This window comes from Hypanus sabinus, chromosome 27 (assembly GCF_030144855.1).
Source record: "Hypanus sabinus isolate sHypSab1 chromosome 27, sHypSab1.hap1, whole genome shotgun sequence".
Lineage (NCBI taxonomy): Eukaryota > Metazoa > Chordata > Chondrichthyes > Myliobatiformes > Dasyatidae > Hypanus > Hypanus sabinus.
Genome location: NC_082732.1, coordinates 32657342 through 32677768, shown reverse-complemented (window position 1 = coordinate 32677768; position 20427 = coordinate 32657342). Strand labels below are relative to the sequence as shown.

Sequence of the window (20427 nt, the reverse complement as noted above, 5' to 3'; positions counted from 1 at the left end):
TTTATCGTCTACTTTTATGACCAATTAATCCTGTCAAGTTGCTTCAAAAGTCAGAGGAAGTCATCTAGTTGAAGAGCTAGATATGGTATACTGTGTGTAATTGGAAATGAGAGGTTTCATGAATTATTTCACAATTGTCCCTCTGTCTCTGATGTTGTCTATAACAAGCCTAGTTATTTAATGGCCTTAGACTTACTTTAGTTTACAAAGGAAGACTAGAATCATTCAGGCAGCATTTAATTAATCTGCAGCTGTTTCTTTCCTCTCTGCACTTTACATGGTTAAATTTAGCCCTGATTTATTAAAGTGATTAATTTGTGAATGCATAATTCTCTTCCAATTTTATTGTGAATATACAAGTTGCAGTTTCCTAATTAATTGTGGCTGGTGCGATCTCTCTGTGGTTCATGTCTGAAGCCTGATTTGCTGTTTCTAAAGTTGCATTTATTTATATGATTAATTCCAGGTTGTTCAATTCCCACATAACTTAACTCTATTTCTCAGGTCACATTTAGCAAACAAGAATGTTGTAATATTTAAATTTGTGTAAAATGCCTATTAGTGGCAGAAGATGGTTGTGGTCTTAAAGGCTAAACATTGCAAATACTGACAGAACCATAAAGAAAAGTAAACTAAGAACATCGATTTACTTATTATAAAACAAGTGCCAAACAAAATAATCCTCTCTGCAATTTAGTCTCTCTTTCAGGCCCTTATCTTCCCTTTGATTCTTTTTGCCACTTAACTGCACTGAGTAATTTACATTGGCCAACTAACTTATTGCTAAATCTTTGCAAAATAGGGCAAAACCAGAACGCTGTGTGATTGAGGGAGTTCAATCAAATTCCAAACAGATGGCACTTGGAGTTGAACCCAGGTCGCTGGGGCTATGTGACAGCCGCACCAGCTACCATATCAGTGTACCACCCAGGTTATGAACAACTTAGTAAGAGTATTGTAATAAGATTAAATGATTTAGTTTTAAGTTGCTGAGGGTGAGGGAGATATGGATAATATGAAATGAGTTAGTCTAATAAAGTGGGCCCAGGATTACTGTTTACCCAGGAAGTTGTTGATGAAAACATTTGGTTTATAATTTCAGGACCGTTAGATAGAATTGGAATTGATTATTTTAATTGTCACATGTACCAAGGCTAGTTTTGCATAATGTTCATACAGATCAATACAGTACATTGAGATAGTACAAGGCAAAACAACAACAGAATGCAGAATAAAGTGTAGCAGCTACATTGAAAGTGCAGGCAGACAGTAAGGTGCATGATTATAATGAGGTTGATTGTGAGGTCAAGAAGCCATTTTATCATAGGAGGGGTCGTTCAGTAGTGTTATAACTGCATAGAAGTTGGTCTTGAGCCTGATAGTTTTTATATCTTCTGCCTTTTGAAGGAGGGGAAGAAGAGAGAATATCTGAGGTGGGTTTATCTTTGGTTATGCTGGCTGCTTACTGAGGCAGCAAGAAGTATTGCCAGAGTCCATGTAGGGAGACTGGTTTCCGTTGTGGGTTGAACTGGGTCCATAACTCTCTGTAGTTTCTTGCATTCACAGGCAATGCAGTTAGTAAACCACGCCGTGGTGCATCTGGAAAGGATTGTATTGAAAAAAATTGGTAAGAGTTGATGGAGATGTGCCAAATTTCTTCAGCCTTCTGAAGAAATACAGGCAAAGTGAGTTTTCTTGACCATGATATGTAATAAGTTAGACCAGGACAGGTAATGTTTACTCCTAGGAACTTCAAGCTCTCAATGCTGGAGGCATTGCATGTGCACCGCACCTCACTGCTCCTCCTAAAGTTAATGGACATCTCTTTTGCTGACAATAAGGAAAAGGTTTTTGTCCTGACATCATGTCACTAGGCTCTTTATCTCTTCCTGTACATCTACTCATCATTATATGAGATTCGGCACATCACTGTAGTATCATCTTCAAACTTGTAAGTGGAGCTAGAGAGAATCTGACCTTGCAGTTATGAGTGTACAAGAAGTAGCAAGGTATCCCATTGCAGTGGGAGGTTTCAGAGTTTGGTAATAAGTTTGCTTGGAATTTTATTGAAGGTAGAGCTGTAGTCAATAAATAGAAGTCTAATGTACTATATGTGTCTTTACAATCCAGATGTTCCAGGGTTGAGTGTAGACCTGGGAGAAGATGTCCACTATAGACCTATTAAGGCAGTAAGCAAATTGTAGTGAGTCAAGGTTCTCTCGGAGGCTGGAGTTAATGTGTGTTGTGACCACCTTTTGAAATTCGTCATGTTGGTGGATTTCAGAGCCACTGGCCAGTAGTCATTAAGGCACATTACTTTATTTCTCTGAGATACTAGGATGATAGTGGTCTTCTTAAAACAGGTGGGAACCTCGGAGTGAAGCAGGGAAAACGTGCAAATGTCCCCACCAGCTGATCTATGCAGGATCTAAGGACACAGCCAGGGACATCATTTACACTGGAGGCTGTCAGGGTGGGTGGTGACAAACTAGACCTCTTCTGTTCAAAGCATGCATGGAATTTGTTAAACCCAATGAGAAGGGATGTGCTGTTGTCATTAATGCTGCCTGACTTCATTTTGCAACCCATTACATCATGTAAGCCCTGCCACAACTAACAACTGGTCTGGGACTCTATTTTAGACAGCTGTTGTCTCTTAACATCTCTGATCATTTTATATTGGTCACATCTCAGTTTCTTGTAAAGGTCAAGGTCACTTGATTTGAATGCTGCAGAGCTAGAGTTCAGTAGAGAATGGATCTCCCAGCGTATCGATAGTTTCTGGTTTAGGGTCATACATACTGAGAAAGAAAAACATGAAAAAGTTGTGAAATATAGGTCTGAGTTGTAACAAATATGCATTAGATCAGCCAGTGTCAGTGAAGAGTGCAGAGCTGAATTACTGTAATACTATAGGCAGAAGCTTATGACATAATTGTTATAAAGAGGGAAAACAAGTTATCTGAAATTGTTGAATTTAGGGTGAAGTCCTGCATGAACTAAAGATAAGATTCGATTTTTCAAGCACCTGTTTAAACATTGACAGAACAATGCAGGAAGTTACCGGTTGAAAGGATGGAGGACTAAAGTGAAAAGCAGTTGAAAGTTCAGGTTTTCACTGAAAATGATCAAAAGTGCTTTATAAAAGTCGCCCAATCTGCTTTTGGTTGCTCTAAGGTCACAGCAACCACATTGTGAGTGTCATTAGATTGTAAAATATACAACTGAATCATTATTTCACCTGGAAGGACTTTTTGGGTTTTTGGATGGGTGGGGGGTGGCGGTTGGTGGGTGGACAGGATAGAGATAAAAGAGCAAGGTGTAGCAAATCCTGAAATTGCATGTGAAGGAAAGAGGATAAAAGGAGAAGGGAAGAGATGATACAGAATAGTGGTAGAATTTCTTTGAAGTAAGCAGAAATTATGAAGGATTGGTCCACAATGTGGAAGGAGCTGCACAGAAATAAAGGGCCATGGGAAATCTATCCTTGATTTGTCCCAAGAGAGATGGAGTGAGATCAGAGATACTGGAAATAGATGATGCATGTTCAAGTGCTGTAGCAGCTATAGTAAAAGAGAATCCATTGTTAAGAAAGAAAGGAAGGCATCTCAGAGTCAATTATGTGAAAAGATGCATTATTGAAACAGAAATGAGTGAGGTGCATGAAGGCAGGTTGCAAGGAAGTGTGATAAACATATATGTAGGGTTCTCTGAGATTGTAATCAATGTTTGTTTTACAGTAGGTTATCCATCTGCTTGTTTCAGTTTTCATTCTGTCCACTGACATGAATTGATCTGAGGGGCATTTCCTATAGGTTTGATGTGCATTCCCCTTCTTTTATGTCTTCCTTTTCCCTCTATCTCTAAATGGTTCTAGTTATTCATTTCATTAAATAGCTTCATCAATAAAACTAACAAAGCAATTTCACTCCCACTGAGTTATTCCAATTGTCCTATCTGTCCACCTCTAACCACTCTAATACTTCAATTAAATCTTTTTTCCTCTTTTTTTTCTGATGAAGGGTCTTTAACCTTTTCATAAAATTCTTAGTGTTTTCAATTTTTATTTACAGCATTATGACAGCTGTTTTCTGTGTCACAGTGAGATGGGAGAATAGCAATATGTGATTTGTAGTATTTCTCATCATAAAAAAGAGAAATTATAATATCTAGTCACAGCATAGTCGTACAAACTTATAATCATCTAACCTCTTATTGATGACCTTGGCTGATTGCAAACATGGCCAAATGCCAACTGGTAATTGACCTAGCCCAACATATCAACAAAATAGAGAGAGTACAGAGGAGATTTACTAGAATGTTACCCGGGTTTCAGCACCTAAGTTACAGAGAAAGGTTGAACAAGTTAGGTCTTTATTCTTTGGAGTGTAGAAGGTTGGGGGGGGACTTGATAGAGGTATTTAAAATTATGACGGGGATAGATAGAGTTGACGTGGATAGGCTTTTTCCATTGAGAGTAGAGAGATTCAAACAAGAGGACGTGAGAGTTAAGGGGCAAAAGTTTAGGAGTAACTTGAGGGGGAACTTCTTTACTCAGAGGGTGGTAGCTGTGTGGAACGAGCTTCCAGCAGAAGTGGTAGAGGCAGGTTTGGTTTTGTCATTTAAAAAAAACTGGATAGGTATATGGTCAAGAAAGGAATGAAGGGTTATGGGCTGAGTGCAGGTAGATGGGACTAGGTGAGAGTAAGTGTTCATCACGGACTAGAAGGGCCGAGATGGCCTGTTTCCATGCTGTCATTGTTATATGTTTATATGTCCCAGCCCTCAGTCATATGAGGATAAGTCCTTGGAGTTGTGGCATTCAAGTCAGAGCATTGCCAAATACTGAATGCTTCCTAGAGGCATCACAGCCATTTATGCTGCTTCAGATTAAGTGATTGAGAAAGATTGCTAACCTTGACAATGAACTGTGACTGCATCCCCAACCATGTGAATTTCAGCTATACTGATCTTGCATGCTAGAACAGAAAAAAATGTGATTGGATATTGTGAAACATAGCCAAGAGTAGTTTCAGGATCTGGGAGTATGCTGGTATGACGGGATGTTAGGATTGTGTCTAGGTATTTGTTGTTTTAATAGAGTTAGCCACATATTGGGATTCATCAATTCACTACAGGGGTGCTCTTTAAAAAAATCTGCCATTTTGACTAATCTTTTGCCTTATGTGAGCCAAAATTCAGATTTAATGGAATTAGAGTCATTTAGGAAATTGTGTGCAGGATGCACATAAAATAGAAGAATTGAAATTTCATTCTTCTGACCAACACACACAAAATACTGGAAGAACTCAGCAGGCCAGGTAGCATCTATAGAAAAATAGAAAGAGACAGAAGGCCATGGACGAAAGAAAAAAGATGGAGGAGGAGTACGAGAGGGAAGCGATGGGTGGGCAAAGAAGATAACATGATCGAGGGACAGGAGAATGGGAAATGATGAAGAAGGGGGAGGCATTACTGGAAGATTGAAAAATCGATGTTCATGCCATCAGGTTGGAGGCTACCCAAATGGAATATAAAGTGTTGTTCCTTCAACCTGAGTTATCTCCTTGCCCGCCCATCACCTCCCTCTGGTGCTGGTGCTCCTCCCACTCCCCCTCCCCCTTTTTTTTCTTTCTTCCACGGCCTTCTGTTTCTTTCACCAGTCAACTTCCTAGCTCTTTGCTTCATCTCCCCCCCTCCAAATTTCACCTATTGGCTGGCAGTTCTCTCTCCCCTCCCCTCACCTTTCAAATCTACACCTCAGCTTTTTTTCTCCAGTCCTGCCAAAGAATTTTGGCCCAAAACATCGACTGAACTGTTTTTCCATAGATGCTGCCTGGCCTGCCGAGTTCTTCTAGCATTTTGTATGTGTTGCTCGGATATCCAGCATCTGCAGACTTTCTCTTGTTTGTTCATTCTCCTGACCAATGTTTTACTCAGTCATTGCCTTCTACATCTTTGACAGCCACTTTGGATAGAAGATGATTTATTTTCCCCTCTTTTTGTTAGTTATGGGTTTCTAATAGGTCATGTGTGGAAATTGAACACCCAAGGCAAGAGGTAATAGACGAGGAGGACAGCTGAGAGGATTAGGAGCACGGCATACACAGGACCCCTTAGTATTATTAAGGATCCCACCCTTCCATCCAGTGTCCTCTTTGACTTTCTACCATCAAGCAGGAGACTTCGATAAATAAAAACAAGCACGGTCAAGATGAGAAACATTTTCTTCCCCCAGGCCATTAGGCTTCTGATTTCCCTGCTGCTTCATATTTGAAGTGTCACTGGTTAATCTGTTCCATACCTTACAATATTTAATATTAATCCACTTTGGTTTGTTATTTATCTGTGATTCATCTATAGATTTTATCCTTGCCTTCATTAGTTATCATGTGTTATGTATATTTACTGTACTTTTCACCCTGCTTTGGAGAAACATTGTCTCATTTCTCTCATTTCTATATACATTATATGGTTATATATGTTATATACATGTATATAGTTAAATGACAATAAACTTGACTTAACTTGAAATGGTCCACTCTCTCTGCTTGGTTACATAAGGCCTCTGATTGTGCCGAGTGTGTGGTCTGTTTGTTCTTAATACTGGCCTGAATAGTCCTAGAGCTGTGTGCTGAGCTAGCTGCTGTATATTCTGATTGCATGGCCAAACACCTGACACAAAAGTGGTAAGGCCCCCATCAACAATGATGAGATGACCTATAGAGAAGTGGAAGAGCCCAAGATCCAATGCCAGGCAAATAATTTCTTCCTCAATGTCATCAAGACAAAGGAGATGGTTATCAACTTCAGGAGAACTCAGATTTCTCACATCCTTCTTTACATCAGCAGCACAGCCAGTGAAAACAGTTTCAAACTCACAGGAGTAAACATCTTGCACAATCTCTCATAGTCCCAGAACAAATCCTACACAATCAAGAAAATGCACCAACACTTCTACTTTTAAAGAGGGCTTAACTATACACATCAACACTGAGGACCTTTTACAGATGCACATCCTAACATGCTGCATCATGTACATTACTGAAACTGCACCCGGTGGACAGGAAAGCTCTACAATAGATAGTCAAAAACTGTCCAACACATTACCAGCACCAGCCTACCTGCCATCAAAAAAAAAATAGTGGATTCTGGTTATTGGGATAGATTAAGACAGTACATTTTGACCCAACAAAGCGGCTGCCCCAATTAGCTGAATTTTCATAGAAATAGTTAAAAAGGGGGACGTCACGTGATGACGTAGGATCGAGACGCTGGAACTCAGCCCTCCCGTAAAAAAGTTAATAAATTAATGTTTAAGTGAAGAAAAGTCAATCAATACTTTTTTAAGGTTACTCATAAACTACTCTGGATTGTTTTAAGCTATGCCTCATAAACAGAGGATGAAGAAAACTACTTCCGCGAAGACCGCTCAAGTTGGAAGAAATAGTTAAAAAGGCATAAAAAACACAAACTATCATTTAACTAAGGAACAAATTATTTATTTAAATGAAAAACAGTGCAAATAAGAACTCTACCAATATGACTGGAGTACTATAAAGCTGTGTATTAGTTCCTAATAACGATCATTGCAGGAATTCATCCAGTATGTATGCTGCTGTGTTCTTTTGATCATGGACTGCCTTTGTACAATGCTTTTGATGATTGCATATTCCAAATTTTCATTTTCATTTAATATTCAAGATGTCTGTTGATACCTTCAAATTCTTCATAGTTCATAACTTGTTGAAGCAGTAAAATCGTTTCATTTTCACTCCTGACTGTTGCTGGCATCTCCAATAAAAACCTGAAAGCTTGAAATAAAGGTGAGCAAAGCAGTTCTGAATTGTCTTACTGCTTTTTTCTCACCAGCTATCAGTGACAAAAATCATTCTGTTCGCTCTAAGCACAGTATTGCTTAACTGTCACATAAGTGCAGCGACTGATGTTAGTTAGAAACTGTTCAACAACCTTCTCCTGTCCCAATTGAGCTGTATAGTTCCAAATTAAATGAAGGGAGTCTCAGCTTTTTTTCTCATTTAGTTTTTATTCTTAAAGAGTTGTCCCAAAAAAGCGGCTGCCCTGATTAACCGGAATCCACAATATACAAAAAGTTGCTGGAAAATGGCCAGCAATATAATGAAGGACCCCACCCAGCCTGCTCATGGACTGTCTGTCTCATTCCCATTTATTGTGTTTTTTTTTCTAATTATTGTGTTCTTTATCGTGTGTGTGTGTGTGTGTGTGTGTGTGTGTGTGTGTTTTTGGCTGCATCAGGTCTGAGTAACAATAATTGTATTCTCTTTTACACTTGTCTACTGAAAGTAACTTTAAACATAATTGACTTCTTAAATTGAATTAAATGCTCCTTCTCCATTTTGAGGAGTCATGAGCTGGAGATCCACGAAGTTTGATAATATTGCATTTCTTCGAGCTTTCAAGCACATCCTTGGGTATTTTCCTTTCTTTAGTAATCTCTTTCCATGGCAGAGGTCACATCAACCCTGTTGTTAAATGGCTCAGTGTGCTGGTTGCAAATTAGTTATCTTCCAAAACATGCACACAAAAGACCCCCTCTGAAAGACTTATCTTCTCAAATTGGAAAAGTCTACGATAAATTCACTACTTGCTTTGTATTGGTTTTCTTTTGTTATCTAAACTGAAGTATAGGCTGAGGCCCTTACTCCAAGTAAGATGGCTTGATCACTTTGACTTCTCCGGGTCCAACAGATGGTTCAGATGTGTGTCTGCACCATCTTTTTCTTGTGTTTGCAAGACCCTTTTGGACATTGCCAACATAACATTTTGCAAGTTCATTTCATTGGTGAAACCAACTGCATGGTGTGCTGCATGACCTCAGCTGTTGCAAGGACCAGTCTTTTATGCCGGGCATCACCTGTTACAGCCGCCCGGGGAGGAGGCAGTGTGGGAGAAAACATAGGTGCAGCAGGGGTGGTGGAATTCGTACTGGGTTAGTGGCTGGCCCCTCCCACTGATGCTGCTCACCAGTGTGAGATAAGCAGTTTTCCCTTCATTTGCTGAAGCAATGTGAGAGGACAAACTGTTGCATTCTTGTTCTTGTAGAAATATGTATGCGTATACATACAGTATACACATATGTACAGTATACAGTAAATAAGTAGAATGTGGTCCAGGACCACATTCCGTGCACCATCAATCTGCAGGCCATGCTACTCGGGCTTGTCCAATATAATTTTTTGTGACTGTATCTGCTATTGTAACTCCATATATGTATTGTGTGTAGCTGTACGTACTGTGTATTGCAACTTGGCTCTGGAGGAACGCCGTTTCATTTAGATGTATACATATGTACGGTTGAATAACGATTAAACTTGAACTTATCTACTGTCTATAGTATTTGAATTGCTTGAACAAGTGAGGATGATTACAATTCTTAACTAATCAAGTCTAAGGTATAATGCAGTCAGAATCATTATTAATTGAGAAATGAATATATTTTGAAAAGTAATAGAACTGTGGTGGAAATCACTATTTCTAAAGTTTCCATAATGATTCTGTGTTGTGTTTATGTATGAAATGGTAGCAAGATCAGACACAAGGCCAATAACTGCATATAACAATTGGATTTTGTCATTGGATAAGATAGTTCTCATATGTAATTTTATTATGAGCTCCTTTGACAGGGAAGGTTTCAGGCTTGTTATTAGCTATCTAACACAAGTCAATGGTAAAGTAACAGTAATTAATAATTTCTTTGAAATTAATATTATTGTGTTGTAATTCATGATCACTCCCGACTGAGTCCAATTGGAATGCAGGCCTGTATATTCATCTGCTGTGAAGATGGGAAAAGGCATGTCAGTAAGCTCTTCCCTGGGCCTCATGGTTCAGTAGTCTGTTATCATGTCCTGGATTTGTGTGAAGAAATGAACTTCAGGCTCAGCAGGCTCAGCGTTATCAATGATTAGCATTTCTATCGCTATTCATAATATTTTCTTCATATACTTCATTATACTCTCTTAATTTCTTGGTTAGAATACCTTCCAAGCTACATTCATAACCAGCCTCTTGACCTTGCCATCCTGTGTATCCTTGCCCTGTACGTTTTGCCAGACAGAGACAAGAGCATCACAGATTCAGTGTGCAGTAATGAGGAATACTTCACTGTTAGAAGGGTGTTGCCCTTCTTGAGCAGATGCAAAAGATCTGTTGTAGTGTTAAAGAAGAGCCAGGATCATCAACCTGAGAGTCCTGGCTTATGTTTCCATCAGTGTTCAATATTTCAGTAAATGATCTATTCATTATCATGCTTGTGGGATTAGTGTCTGCAGATTGCTCACAGCATTATCTATATTATAATAGTGCCTCTGTTTAAAAAGAATTTCCTTAACTGCCGAGGACTACAGGACATCCAGAGCTGGGGAAAGATTGCTTGTAAATGAGTACTGTAAGCAATTCTGCAGCTAATCTGAATGCACATGACCCAGGTATTTCTGCTAAGAATACATTCTGGAATATTCCATAACCCTATGCCAACACCCTTCATGTCAATGAGTACAAAATTACACAATGGGATTAATTTTGGAAGCAGAGAGCAATGTTCTGATGCTACTTAGCAGGCTTAGCCTACTAACCAGGATTGAATTTCTCAGCAGCCTTTGGAACCCATTGTCACAAACCAAATTATGCAACAAAGGTTCACCAGGATGTTATCAAAAATGATTTATTATATATACAAAGGAACAGGTGTAGTTTCATTGGAGTTACCAAGGTCAAGAATTTACCTGGTGATTGGATTATCTGATTACAAATCTTAATAATGGATTAATTAGTGAAAGGGGCACAAAGTTGAGTTTACCACAAATACAGTTGAAAGGAAGATGGATAAATTTTTTTTTGAAACAAGATGTTTAGAATATAGAACTCCTATGTTGAAACATTGTTCAGTTACAGGGTAATTAAATGATGGAATAAAGGGATTATGAAAGGCTACAATGAGCAAGCTGGAGGATAGGATTTCACAAAGTTGAGAAAACCATTTTACAGATAGAGCAGGTCTGTTACCACGCTATAATTGTCAGTGAATATTGTTCTAGGAAGAGGGTCTTGTAATTTTAATGAGTTTTCCATTTCCTTTTCTAGTATACTTCATGAAATTAAATGCTCATTGTTTGTAGATAATTTTAGGAACTTGATGCCTACAACTGAATTTCTTTTTTATTTGCACAAACACAAGCGATCTTGCAGTTGCTAAAAATCTTGAGCATCACACTCTAAGTACTGGAGGAACTTGGCAAGTCAGACAACATCTATGGGGTCGACATTTCAGGCCGAGATAACTTAATTCTATTTTATTTCGCTCTGCAGCTGGGAATGTATTTCAAATGTAGTGGCTTTAAAACAAATCATCATGTATTAGAGTATGAAGAGTGTTGCAGAAATTCATTTCTTTCATCCTTCTGACTGAACTAAATAGAAACAAGTTAGATGTGCCATGTTTTAAAAAAAAACTTGTGCTCACATATTTGGGTTATAGAAGTTAGTTGAAGTTTTCACCTTACCCTTGCTGCCAGCAAGAAGCGCTTATGTTACAAAGTAGTTCTGAATTTAATTATTGCAGTAACAAGATGTCACAGCATTATGTTGTATTTCATTCCTATTTTCAGCCTTGAATAAAACAAAGCAGAAATGAAGTGTTCAAGAGGAAATGATTAATGTTGCTCTTATACTCCCAATAATAACTGCTGTAGTCAAGGATACTTCCAGATGCACATCGTGCCTTTACTTTAGTTGCATTTCCAAATGACAAACTGCTCCACTGGAATTGTTACAAGATTAAAATTAAGACATGTGAATGGGGCACATAGACAGGCAATAATAGATTATTTTTCCCCATTTTTGCTGCATTCCATCACTGTTTCCATGATTCTGCTACTATTTGCTCATAGTGTGTGAGACATGCTGTGACACTGAGGGATGGGCATGCACCTTGTACAGCATTTTGCTTATTAATCAGTTGATAGAAGGGAAATACTATTATGCTGATGCTTTGCATCTTTTTTCGTTTCTAGAATCAATCTATAGGCGTGGGGCAAGAAGATGGCGGAAGCTCTACCGTGTGAATGGACATCTCTTCCAAGCCAAACGATTTAACAGAGTGAGTGAATGGTTATATTGTTGCATTATGTTGCACATTAATTGAGCTTTTTCTAAACACAATGCACAGTATATTCATAGTTAGTCCTGCTTGAATGTAATGCAAAACTAAATATTCAGAGCATATATTTAATTGGGATTAAAATGGATAATTTCTCTGCAATATTAGTGGCCATCAGTGCAGTGGACTTCATATTTAGCATTGGCTCATATGTGTTTAGATTAATATTCAAGTTCAGCATTGAGAAAGAACCTGAACACATCTATTCAACCATTTCAATTGAGATGTTGGGTTTTGAGACAATCAAATGTGTGTTTTCCTAATACATTGCTTTTAAAGTAATATGTTTGGCTGCTTCCCTTGCCACTTATTATTGGTGCTTTTGCATAATTTAAAATAGACACAATGTAAATAGAAGTCTTCATCATCCGGGAAAACAATCCAAGGTGACTGACAGAAATACAGTGAACAAAAGTTGACACTGACTAAATAATAAAAACGAGAAAATCTGCAGATGCTGGAGGAACTCAGCAGGTCAGGGAGCATCTATGAAAAAGGGTAAATAGTTAATGTTTCTGGCCGAGACCATTCTTCAGGACACTAAATGACTAAATAAAGTTACTATCGGGGAAATGGCTAAATACTATTAGAGGGTAAGAATGTAGAAGTTTCTAGAATTTCCAGACATTGAGCCAGATTATTGAGTGCATGCATCCATGCATCAGTGATAGTGAAAGTAGAGCAGAGGATGTTTAAGGAGCAGCATCCAAGGAACACAGTTTTCTGCAAGAGCTGTGGTGATGGAATTTGAAAAATGGGTAAGGGCTGATAGCATGATGTTATTTGGTCATGAGAAAGAGCATTTTTAAATGGTTTCATTCCTGCACCAGAAAACAAAATATTACCCAGGGAAGTGGGTGGTAGGGGAGGGGAGAGGGAAGAGTGTTGATGGAAAAGGAGTACAGGGAAGGTACCAGCTTCAGAATTTCAAATGTTAGTGAATGCAAAAAATGGGAGGTGAGCCAGTAGACCCTTAGGAGCAAAATAAGACATAGGATGCAATGCTTCCATGTCTTATGGTCTTATTAAGTCAGAAAACATTGAGATGTGGAAGAAAAGAAACCTGCAGAAATTGTTCACAGATGCACAAGACAGCAGGACAGCTAGACTTAATGGTTGAACAGGCACAACGTACACATTTTTTGCTGAGGCATGGTAAGAAGAAGAAAAAAAGAATCACAAGTAAGTATATGGTAATATTTGTTAATAAATTTAGTTGGAACTTTGAACTTTGGAGTCTTGAGTAAAAGATAAATTCTGGTGGAACTCAGTAGTGGGTAAAGGGATAATCAATATTCTAGGTTGAGACCCTGCATTAGGACTGAGAATGTAGAGGAAAAATAGCCAGTGCACATAGAAATGAGAGGGAGGTGTGAAGCAGCCTGATAGTTGACGAATGGAACCAGATGAGGAGGGGAGAAGATGAGCAGAAGGATCCTGTTGGGGGAGGGAATAGTAAAGGATGAAGAAACCCACATAGGTATGTAGGGAATGGTCAGATAGAACCAGATTTGGGGGCAAGGGGTTGGGGTGGAGGGGTGCAGGTGATGAATCTAGGTATTAAGAGGAGGTGGTATGGATGGAAAAGATGAAAAAAGAGAGACCCTTGTTTAATCCTTAGCAGTAGGAAAGGAACACGGGTGTGAGTTATCTGACATTGGAAACATTAACATTTATATAATTGGGCTTTTGTCCCAAGTTAATTGGCTACGTCTCCAATGGGATCCCACCACCAAGCACATCTTTTCCTCCCCCCCTTTTGCTTTCCACAGGGATCACTCCCTACGCGACTCCCTTGTCCATTCGTCCTCGCCCCCATCCCTTCCCACTGATCTCCCTCCTGCCACACCTGCCCTTATACTTCCTCCCTCACCACCATTCAGAGCCCCAGACAGTCCTTCCTGGTGAGGTGACACTTCACCTGTGAGTTGGCTGGTGTGATATACTGCGTCAGGTGCTCCTGGTGCGGCCTTCTATACATTGGTGAGACCCAATGCAGACTGGGAGACCGTTTTGCTGAATGCCAATGCTCTGTCCACCAGAGAAAGTAGGATCTCCCAGTGGCCACACATTTTAATTCCACGTACCATTCCCATTCTGATATGTCTATCCATTGCTTCCTCTACTGTCAAGATGAAGCCACACTCAGGTTAGAGGGACAACACCTTAAATTCCATTTAGGTAGCCTCCAACCCGATGGAAAGAACATTAATGCTCCCTCCCCTTCTTACCTCCACCCCTTATTTGTTTATCTATCTATCTATCTATCTATTCATTCATTCATTCATTCATTCCTTTTTTCTCTTTTCTCTTTTTTTCTCTTTTCTCTCTTTTTTTCTCCCTGTCCCTCTCACAATCACTCCTTGCCTGCTCTCCATCTCCCTCTAGTGCTCCCCTCCCCTTGTCTTTCTCCCTAGGCCTTCTGTCCCATGAACCTTTCCCTTCTCCAGCTGTGTATCCTTTTTGCCAATCAACTTTCCAGCTCTTAGCTTCATCCCTCCCCGTCCTGTCTTCTCCTATCATTCTGGAACTTCCCCTCCCCCTCCTACTTTCAAATCTCTTACCATCATTTCATTCAGTTAGTCCTGGCGAAGGGTCTCGGCCCGAAAGGTCAACTGTACTTCTTCCTATAGATGCTACCTGGCCTGCTGCATTCCACCAACATTTTGTGTGGATTATGATGTGCTGATTTAAAGACGTTGGTGCATAAAAGGAACTGGGTATCATTGTACACAATCACTTAGTAATTATGCGGGTTGAGCAAACAATTACGATTCATGGTATGTTAGCCTTTATTACAAAAAAGGTTTGATTGTGCAGGAAAGAATTTTTTACTCAGAGGCTGGTGAATTTTTGAAATTCTCTGTCCTGAAATGTTGTGGAAGCTGAGTTGCACTAAGCATCAAGGGACTCTGAGCATATGGTGATAGTTCTGGAAGATTAGCCATGATCATGTTAAATGGCAGCACAGGTTTGAAGGGTCACATGGTCTACATGTACACATTTCTGACCTTTGTTCCAAGAACCCAGCTTCTTCTGTGAGCCTCAATTTAACATTTGCATCCTTAAAATGCTTCCAAAATTCTTTACAGAGACAAAGTATTTAGCAGTTAATAAATGATGTTCTGATAAAAGTGCTTTAGCGGGCACATTTTGTTTAAATGCTGTTTCTGTGCACCAGATTAGCTGGCACCCACAAATCTCAGCCAGATGGGCGGGAAGTCAGGGGATCCAGCTGAGAGTTATGTAGTGGTAATTATGGTTACCAACTGAGCACAAATTGGGTGACTCAAGCTATGCAGTAATTTTAAACAAAGTTAAATGCAATTCTACTTCTAAAACAAAATCATCAACATAATTTATATGATATTTCTGAAGACAATGCATTGTGTCAGTACCCTTGGATAAATTAGTCTTGTAAAATGATTATACAAATTTAGGGAGGTGCATTATATTATTTACTCACAGAAGACATTTGTTTGATCTGGTATCTATTAGTAACTCTCTCCAGCTGTTTATCTTCATTGATATTTTACTGGAGTATTATTTGATTGACTGCAGATGACTGTGGAACATGATTAGAAATACCTTTGCAGCTTTACTGAAATGTAATGCATACATGACTTACCATCTGAAGCAGATGGTGATGTATTTGCAATCCATTGCTAAAGCTAATTCTTTACTGTTTTGAGCTTCTCTCTTCATTCATTCCCCATATGATCTGCTCCACTGCTTGGAAATAAATAATATGATTTTGTGCAGAAGAACGCTGTTATTCTTCTAGCCTCTGTGCATCTTAATTGCTTCATTGAGCAGTTGCAACACTTTTGCACACAGTTGTAGGTAATTTGTTTGTACTTGGCTTTGTATGTTAGTCAAGAAAAATAAAAATCTGATCAACACACACAAAATGCTGGAGGAACTCAGCAGGCCAGGCAGCATCTATGGAAAAGGGTATAGTCGACAGTTCAGACCAAGACCCTTCAGCAAGACTGGAGAAAAAATGATGAGGAGTAGAATTAAAAGGTGGGGGGAGGGGGGGAGAAACACAAGGTGATAAGTAAAACCAGGAGGAGGGATGAGGGAAGTAAAGAGCTGGGAAGTTGATTGATGAAAGAGATACAGGGCTGGAGAAGGGGGAATCTAATAGGAAAGGACAGAAAGACATGGAAGAAAGAAAAGGGGGAGGAGCACTCAAGGGAGTTGATGGCAGGTAAGGTGATAAGGTGAGAGAGGGAATGGGGGTTGGTGGGGAAGGCATTACTGGAAGCTCGAGAATTGGAGGCACAGGTTGGAGGCTACCAAGCCAGAATATAAGGTGTTGTTCCTCCAACCTGAGTTTTGCCTCATTGTGACAGTAGAAGAGGCCATGGATAGACATATTGGAATGGGAATGGGAAGTGGAATTAAAATGGGTGGCTATTGGGAAATTCCGCTTTTTCTGGTGGGATGAAATTCTGATGTTCTCTCTTAGTGGACTGAAATGCTTGAACATGTAGACAGTAATGAAGAAGATGTGCTGCAGCTTTTGAAAAGCATTAAGATAGGTTAGTCACTGGTACCGAACAAGATATACCCCAGGTCACTGTGGGAAGCAAGGGAGGAGATTGCTGAGCCTCTGGTGATGATCTTTGTATCATCAATAGGGACAGGAAAAGTATCAGAGGATTGGAGGGTTGCAAATGGTTTTCCTTGTTCAAGAAAACGAGTAGGGATAACCCTGGAAATTACAGACCAATGAGTCATACTTCAGTGGTGGGCAAGTTGTTGGAGAAGATCCTGAGGGGCAGGATTTATGAGCATTTGGTCAGACATAATCTAATTATGGGTAGTCAGCATGGCTTTGTCAAGGGCAGGTCATGCTTTACGAGCCTGATTGAATTCTTTGAGGATGTAACAAAACACATTGATGAAGGTAGAGCAGTGGATGGTAGTGTATATGGATTTCATTAAGGCATTTGATAAGGTTACCTATGCAAGGCTTATTCAGAAAGTAAGGATGCATGGGATCCAGCCTTGATAATTTTTGAACTTACGAAATTGTTAGTGTCTTGTCCCGGTGCTCCAGTCAAGTGCAATAGAAATTTTGCTATAGACATGAGAAAATCTGCAGATGCTGGAAATCCAAAGCAACACACACAAAATGAGGCAGCATGGTAGCGTAGTGGCTAGCACAATGCTTTACAGTACCAGTGCCGGGGTTCATTTCCTGCTACTCCCTGTAAGGAGTGTGTACGTTCTTCCCATGACCGCTTCAGGTTCCTCCGGGTGCTCCAGTTTCCTCCTACAGTCCAAAGACATACTGATCAATAGATTAATTGATCATTGTAAATTGTCCTGTGATTAGGCTAGGGTTAAATTGGAGGATTGCTGGGTGGCATGGCTCGAAGTGTCAGAAGGGCCTAATTTGCATTGTATGTGAATCAATCAGTCAATCAATACATATTTTTTTAAGTTCTGGAGGAATTCAGTAGATCAGGCAGCATCTGTAGAAATTAATAGATAGTTGATGTTTTGGGCTGAGATCCTTCTTCAAGACTGAGAAGTTGGGGGACGATACCAGAGAGATATTTTCCTATGCTAATTTCCCAACAACAATAGCTATAGAAAGGCTTAAATATAAAGAACAAATATACAAGTAAAAATGGAAATGACAATGAATCACTTAGTACAAAAACGTGTGCTAATTGTTTACTTATTCACAGAAGGCCTACTGTGGATACTGCAGTGAAAGGATATGGGGTCTAAGCAGGCAGGGTTACAAGTGTATCAACTGCAAGTTGTTGGTCCATAAACGCTGCCACAGACTTGTTCCTTTGATCTGCCAAAGGCATATGGTAAGTCATAAAATATTCCCAGTAGTAGATATTTATTTTCTTTATTGGTTAAATATACTTTCCCAAAAGGCTTCTGTGTATTTTAATTTGTCTATTTCCTTTATTATTATAAAACCACTAAATTAAATGCTTCCATGAATACGTTAAAAATTATATTCTGAGAAGAAAAGAGTTCCTTTCTTCAGAAGAAATTAGTTTGTTCCAATATTCGATTATTGAAGAATGAGGTCATTGGTGATATGTTACTAACCACTTCAAACCATGAAGTTTTCAGGATCACACTGTTTTGTACTTTTGTGTTACATTCAAGGCAGCATTACTTGTGCTAAGGTTGATAGTAAGGCTGTCAAGCCAAGGAAGAAGAAAATCTTTGACCATAATGTTAGCACGTGTTGTGACTGTTTAGATATGTGATGAATATGAATGCACAAATTGTCAATAATCAGTAAGTTAATGAAATAATGCACATAATTAATGTTGCTACAGGAAGAGGTTGAAACTGGGGCATTCTGTAGTGACTCTGTTCCTGACTTTCCTAAGCCTTTCCTCTATTTACAAAGCTCATTAGGAGGTTGATGGCATTTCCCAGGTGACTTCAACATAAAGTTCTGTACAGAATAAAGTGGTATACTTAAATTATTGCATTCCAGTACCCCCGTATACAGTATACTGCTGTATACTGTGCCGTAAGTGTTCATCATTTACAAAATGAAATTACTTAGTATGGCTACAATACTTCACAAATCAGCGACCACCATGAGGGAATGCATAGAAATGCCTCAGCTGTACTTACCCATCCAAAGTCATCACCATCTGGACTTGAAAATATATCACCATTTTGTTATGTCTGGCTTTATATTTTCCAAATCAATTTCCAACAGCAGTATAGGAATTCATTTTACCAGAAGTTCATCAAAGCAGTTCACCAGTACATTCACATAGTAGCCTTACAGCAACAGGGATCCTTGTTTGATTCTGCTGTTGGATAGTATTAATGTGAAGTATGCCCTTCTTCCCATGAGTTTTTACCACATGCTCTTGTTACTTTCTACATGCTGGTAGGTCAATTGGCCACTAGAAATTACTCCTTAATTATGATTAATGGCAAAAAGAAATCTAAAGGAGTTGACGGGTATGTGAGCAAGAATTAAATGTAGGGATAAATGGAAATAAAGAGAAGGGGAATGAGGTTGCATGGATATGGATGCCTAAATTGTCTCATGATTGTTTATGTTAGTTAAGATATTTTGATGCATGTTTTGTCTTTTTTACTTGTATATTGGGTTCTGGCAAGCCATGGATGGGATCATTCATAGAAATGTGATTTCATTACTATTCCACGCTTTCTCACAAAACGCTGAACAATTTCACTGTTTTCCATTCTAGGAACCTAGATTGTGTCTCTTATAACATCAAACTGCGTTAATGTTTAGTAGCAAATGAACTGTTGTATTTGATTGTGCTTCTCTTTCAGTACAACTCTATATCATAAGTTTCAATTTTTGAACAATTGATGAACCTGAGCTATGAGAAAAGAGGTTGTAATAGTGTACCAAGTTTTGTATGTCTAGTCATTTTATTAATTAGTACAGTATTGAAGAGATTCTATGATGTGATAAAAATAGTGTATTTTTTCTAAGAACTGCTATGAGGAAATCTGTTCTCATTTTACTATTGTTAATCTGCCTTGCTATTTTGCACTCATGTTTTCACAACCTGGTATCTTGAAATAAAAAATAAATTCTCATATGCACCATAAGTACTCAACAGCCTGGAGTCCAAACAAGGAAGTTAAATTTGTAGCAGTCTGTTCCATCATATACATAACTTTGTTTTGCCTCCTTTTTTAATGGTAAGGATCCGGCCATGCCTTCCCCGGAACCCCCAATTGAAGACAAGCCTGATGAAGTTGACATCCCTTCTGAAGATCCCGATGGAAGTAAGTTTTCAATTCAAAGGCTTTTATGGTTGAGCATCTATTCTGCCAAAACAAAAAAAAAAGAAAATCTGCACTATTATTCATATGGTTTAACATAAGCCAAATTTATGAAAAACTGTAACAGTTGTCCTTGAAAAGCTAGTTGCTGACAGTGTATACTCAAAATAGTCTGTTCCATTTCATTGCTTTCAAGGTCCTCTTTCAGATGAATGACAGATTTGATTAAAAAATATATTTTGAATAAAGGTTGTTCATATTTGATATGGCAATACTTGTGAGTTCCATTATTATCCCTGGAATTTATCATTACTAGTGCTCCTTGGTGCGTTTTGATGTACTAGCTAAATGCATTGTTTTATATGAATCTTATTGTGCAGGGAATTGAAAGTCAAATAAATCAGAGTAATATACAATGTTGAAGAATATTATTTCAAAGAAAAATTGATTATCTC

At 38.8% G+C, this 20427-nt stretch overlaps 1 protein-coding gene across 2 annotated transcripts in view; it reads left to right on the top strand.

Moving 5' to 3' along the window:
* Nucleotides 1-20427, top strand: part of prkcz (protein kinase C, zeta) — a 375947-nt gene that overhangs the window by 203389 nt on the left and 152131 nt on the right. The window contains exons 5-7 of one of the 2 annotated variants that reach the window (XM_059952188.1): nt 12054-12139; nt 17908-18036; nt 19894-19975. In XM_059952188.1, coding sequence (XP_059808171.1) covers nt 12054-12139; nt 17908-18036; nt 19894-19975 — 297 coding nt within the window. Of the gene's footprint in view, nt 1-12053; nt 12140-17904; nt 18037-19893; nt 19976-20427 lie in introns of both variants that reach the window. The other variant, XM_059952187.1, reaches the window with a different exon arrangement.